The 5,625-nt window shown below is 38.3% G+C and overlaps 1 protein-coding gene across 1 annotated transcript; it reads left to right on the top strand.

The window, feature by feature from the left end:
• The first annotated feature begins 1,109 nt into the window (after positions 1 to 1,109).
• On the top strand, positions 1,110 to 5,316 carry fam47e (family with sequence similarity 47 member E). Its single transcript, XM_030738170.1, has 4 exons — positions 1,110 to 1,224; positions 4,471 to 4,816; positions 4,923 to 5,095; positions 5,172 to 5,316. Exons 1-4 carry the CDS (start codon positions 1,184 to 1,186, stop codon positions 5,314 to 5,316), a joined length of 705 nt encoding a protein of 234 aa, XP_030594030.1. The 5' UTR covers positions 1,110 to 1,183.
• Positions 5,317 to 5,625: the final 309 nt, after the last annotated feature.

Raw genomic sequence — 5,625 nt, 5'->3', positions numbered from 1 at the left:
TTTCAGCACCAGCTTTAATTCAGAATGAACACACCAGGTGCTACTACTCCGTCAACAGAGAGATCCTGTTGTCTATCTGGAACTAAGGTATCAGCGATGGCTTTAAATGTCACTGTTTTACAGCTGCATTCAAGCCGACTGTGTTGCTGGCAAACAAACTGAAGCAGCGCATTATACAGTTCACTGACTGCATTGGAACAGTTTACTAAGTTAGTTTGTTTCTATAAATAGGGATCAGAGCTCAAAGAGGGGAAACAGAAGTCTCTCTGTCCCAGCAGTGTTTTCCCCCATGTTTGAACAGCAGGGGAGTCCGGGGACCTAAACTGGAGCTAATTAGCTAATTCATGAGGCCTGAAGGGAGCAACACGTGATTTAATGCAGTCGACAGCAACGGCATTTGTCATGAATTTCTTTACAATCTGAGCAGCTTCTCGCATTAGCAGTAAAATCTGATAAGCACTCATTAAAAGTGAAGTACAAATCAAATCTGGTAAATTATATGTACAACGGGAAGAACTGCAAACAGAAGCAGATAGCATCATGGGCAATTAATACCAGATCAGCTCCACAGGAGGACTGTACCTAACAACACATCTGAGCTGGCAGTTGTAGTTGATTTCCATTTTATAGCTGTAAGTAGGCAAATGCTGCTCTTTAATCCCACTTACCTTTTAGCAAATGAAGCGTTCATATTAAAATACACACAAGTAAACAGTTAAGATTAGTTCAGCTGGAGAAATCCACAACATGGCTTTAACATTAATGACATACACGTACTTTTATTTTTGATGATACATGACTTACATATCAATGATTGTGCATTAACTGCATGGATTAAAAGCGCTCCGCTGTTAACCTGGTATGGTTAACAAATTAACATCTAACTAGAGGTACTGTTGCTTTCACTAAAGTAGGATTTAAATATTCTCTTTAAATCAGTAAATACCGAGGATGACTTTCATAAATACATTATCTAACAGGGAGAGCCCTCTAGTGCATAGACATCCATCCACACGTTGTTACAGCTTTTATTGTGAAATGACCATTTATGGAGCTCGTTTCTCATTATTCTTCCGCTGTTGCTATAGTTACCAAGTAACAAATGACCTGCGGACGTCACCAAACGTAACGTTTGTTTTTCGTGGGAGTTTTCCAAAAAAAACTGATTTAGTGGAAAATATCAATGACAATGGAATCAAAACACACACAAGCGATTTTTCCTTGGTACGTGTTCGTTTTTATTTGCATAGAAATTATTTGCATTGACTTCCGCTTTTAAACCGGTACTGAGGGAGGTAAGTGTCTGTCACTACACTGGCTTCAACAGTATTAAATAATGTTGCATTGCATGGCTGGAGACCTGCATTTTTCAGGTCCTTTATATGCATATAACATATAAAGCACCACATTTAACTCATATCCTGATAAATAACATCAGGATATGAATAAAACTACCCGCCTTATTTAATTACTTTAACTCCACCTAGGTTTAAAAATAAAGAGCTGTTTAACTAGTAATGGATCAGTACTCCAACAATGTAATTTTCTAAAAAGGGACCAAAATAGGACAATGAGATACTTCAATTACATTTTGCTGCTAATATATATTTTTTTACTTTTATACTTGAGGGAAATGTTAAAAGTTTACTCTAAGAGCATTTTTCCTGCTTGTATTATTGGCAGTGTTTATGTGTGCATTTGTGTTACCTAATTCTACTACTTGGTGCACTCTTCAGTGGTTTCATCCATTACACTATTACAAAAACAATATGCAAGGTTAATGCAAAAAAAACCCCTCTAAAATGTAGAGCATAAAGTAACATAAAAAGTAAGAATGTTGCTATAGTTTAATGGTTACAGCATTCACCATCACTGATACTGACTCTCTGACCTGCCACTTCCTGCATTTGCTCACCTGACCTGAACACGTTTGAGGACAGGGTTGAGGAGACGAGAAATACTTCAGATGAGGAAGAGGAAAAAGGAGAGGCAGGAACACATAGGAGAAACATGGTACTCTGTATCACTGCAGGCATGGAAATAGCGCTATTTAAAATGGTCAGTGAGCTGCTTTATTTTTATCCTTGATGATGAGAATGTGCGGGGGGTGGGGTGGGGGGATTTATCTATGCTGCTGAGAGAGAGGCGACAGAGCTGGACCCTTTACCCTGGTTAATAATCTCAGTATCTCTGAGATGGAGAATTCATCATAAATGTACATAACAAATATAAGACACCAGTCTGCAGATAATCTAAGAGATCTAAAGAAACACGAATAACAAAAACATGATGCCAGTGTTTTTAAAAAGCCAGCAGGATTAAATGCAAGCCACAAAAATTAATAAGTTCTGTGACAAAGTCTTTAACATTATTAATTATAATTGATTATCTGTACTGAATGTCTGTGAAAGTCTATTTATGGACAAATCAAGCTATTTTATAACATTAATACCAAATTTCAGTTTGTTGGTATTAAAACTCCTCTGTGCTGGTTTAAGAAACAATCCTTTCAAACGTGTTATTAAAGCTCCATAAACTTTATATTTAGTCCAATAAACACCAAAATAAGGAGAAGTTTTGAGATTAAGGTAAATAATTTAAGAAAATAAAGTACACGTAAGTAGGTAACCTTTCATTTTAGAGGGTTAAATCCTCTGGATTAGCCTGTAAAGTTGTCCACAACACTAAGAAACCAAAGTCTCACAACTCAGCATCAATGCTGAAACTAATGGCACTCATAATTCTAAATGAGCTTTAATTTCAGAGGTCACTGGATGTAAAAACTACATTTAGTGCATCACGAGACAGAGAACACTACTTTTTATTCCATTTTTTTAGTAAACATAATCCATCCTTTCATTTACTGAACTAAACATGATGTCGAAATATATATATTATCTGACACAGTCATTAAAAAAAACAAAAAAGCACACAAAAAAAATCAAAACTAACAAACAAACTAATCTCATAACACACACACAAAAAGGAAAATTTAAGAAGGTATATTTAGATTTATTTAATAATCTTGAATTCCTTATCTATACAATAAGTCAAACAAAGGCTGGATATTTCACTATAATGTTATTTTTCCCAATTAGCCCAGATCTTTTTAAAATTTTACTAACTGTAGTCTAGCTGAAAAAGTAATTCTTTCCATTCTGTATATTCCATATATAATCTGATGCCAGTCAACCAAGGATGGGATTTTTATACTTAACCATTTCCTTGTAATGGCTTTTCGAGCCGCTTAAACTTAAAATACCAAACAGACATTTAGATTCAGTGTCCATGTCCACTGAATACAAGAATCCAAATAAAAACTCATCCCACTTAATAGGAATTTGCCTACCTAGAATTTCTTCCATCTCTAAATTAAAATTTAACCAAAGATCTTGAATCAGTCCACAGTTCCTCCAATGACATAGAGCACTTCTTAAGTCTGCTGGCTTTGACCAAAAATAAGGTTTTTAAACGCTTTTTTCTCTGGAAGATCTGATTTTACTTCTACCTCTGTTGATGTGAAATAAGATTTCAATTCAGGATTCTTTAAGTATCTTTCTCTTATATTGTTTCTGTAGATATCATTTAAATGTTGCAGCATCAGGTGTGAACACCCGAGGAGACTGCTGGTCACCAAATGTGATGAATACAGTAGCCAATTTAAATAATACTACCTTTGCAAAGCCTGTGAGGCTCAGACTACCAGCAGAAAACAGCTTTCTTTGCAGATTCTAACTTAATCTGTCAGAAAGTGGTGAAAGAGTTGTGCACAAGACTAATTTAATTTCTCTCAGGAAGAAACTGAAACTTCAACTCACTTAAAAAAATAATGAAAGAAGACACTGACTTCTGTTTAAAACATTGTAAAGAGACGACACATCAAAACGACCCGAGGTACTGTCAGGTCTTTCTAATGTAAACCATTTTATTATTCGAGCTGATAAAGAGGGATGGATGGTGTGTCCAACTGGCTGACGATAAAGGTAAAAATAAAAGGATGAGGAATAGTGTGCGTGTAGGTCAAAGAGTGACATGCTTCCAGTCTAAAATCAGCAGACCCTCCCTACTTTTAAAGCTGAGTTAGGGCTGGATTAGGTGAACCTGAACCATCCCTCAGTTAGGCTGCTATAGGGTCATTCTGCCGGGGGGATTTCCCATCATGCAATGCCACCAGTCATGTTAAATAGCTGGCCTTCCATAAGCCTGGTTCTGCTGGGGCTCTCTTCCTGCTAAAAATAACTTTTCCTCTCCACCATCGCCAGGTACTCGCACATAACAGATTGCCTGATTGTTGGGGGTCTCTAATACTGTAAGTCAGTAAACCGGGTGATCTGCAGCTGCTCTTTAACATTACAGAGTAAAATCACAAATTTTACATCCTCTTAAAAGTGTGTAAAAACTTCTAGAAGAAAATACATCTGTTCTGTATCTATATTGTTCCCCAAAGATTTTACTTTTCTAAACCCTCAGGTACAGGGAAAGATTGCAAACAAAGTATCTTAAAGCCCCGGCAAACAAGCTGTCATCAGTCAGCAGCTGTTGCCGTTTTGTAAACACAAGCCTCGACGACTTCAGCGTCTACTCATCAGTGGCACCCGGGGCCCAGAGAGGAGGATCACCGGTTATTTTCTGGGACGCGCTGCAGAACAACTTCAGTCAAAAGCCGAGAAAGAGCATCTCTAAAGAGCATGCCTGCTTCTCGAAGCAGATGATCCAGAAGCAGATGCGGAAAGAGTATGTCGCTTCTGTGGAGGAACAACTCAAACAGCACCTTCTGACTATGCACCCCACCTATAAGGATCACCTGACCCCTGAGGTAAGCTCCTCCGTGTCAGAACTTTTAACTACAAAGTAGGCAGTTAAGGCAAATATGTTGATACTGTGTTAAGACATGTTTATATAGCTTTCTTGTTCTTCTCTAGTTATTCAATCAGGTGGTGGCTGTTTTGGACCCAGATATGTGCGTAAGAGACACCTCTGCACTTCCTGCACCTTCAGGAGACCACGCACAGGAGGAGGAAGATGAGGAAAACTGTAGTGAGCCAAGCAAGGAAGAAGCAGCCAGGCCAAACCAGAAAACAACCAAACCTAAAACGTAAGTACACAGGCAGTTCAGAAATGCCTGGCTGTGTTAGGAAGGCCCAACACCAATTCTCTGCATTTTACAGCAGGCATGACGTCCAAAATCCAGCTCCAAGAAACCCTTACGTAATCCAAGCAAACGTAAAGGGCATCGAGAGGGACCGGGCGGTCTCCGTGAAACAACCGAGCACAATTAAGGACATCAAAGTAGCTGCCAGAGGTTTCAGGAAATAGTCTCCTTTCCTGGTAGGAAAAAGCTTATCTGTTATCTGAAACTAAAAAGTTTGTGATAACAAACTAAAAAGGTAACTACTACAGTGTTATAATGATCTGAGACTTATGTTTGACTTGTGCAGGATGAAGAATCCTGTTGGCGCTCTTCCTTCAAGGCCGTTTGCCACCAACTGTTCCCGTCTAATCAGATAGAGTTTATACACAGAGGGCATTCGAGGCCAGTCATAGAAGAGTCTCTAAAATGAGCCTGAACTGCACTGTGTGTCCTGTATGGGCAACATTTGTGCCAACTACTTGTTGTTGTAGCTA

This window comes from Archocentrus centrarchus, chromosome 9 (genome assembly GCF_007364275.1).
Source record: "Archocentrus centrarchus isolate MPI-CPG fArcCen1 chromosome 9, fArcCen1, whole genome shotgun sequence".
NCBI lineage: Eukaryota > Metazoa > Chordata > Actinopteri > Cichliformes > Cichlidae > Archocentrus > Archocentrus centrarchus.
Note: the sequence above shows the minus strand (reverse complement) of the source record. Positions and strands in the feature narration are given on the sequence as shown.

Coding starts and splice junctions, on each gene's coding strand:
- fam47e (XM_030738170.1), top strand. CDS start 1,184: ATGACAATGGAATCAAAACACACACAAGCGATTTTTCCTTG. Junction 1,225..4,470: donor ACACAAGCGATTTTTCCTTG/GTACGTGTTCGT, acceptor CTAAACCCTCAG/GTACAGGGAAAGATTGCAAA. Junction 5,096..5,171: donor AAAACAACCAAACCTAAAAC/GTAAGTACACAG, acceptor ATTTTACAGCAG/GCATGACGTCCAAAATCCAG.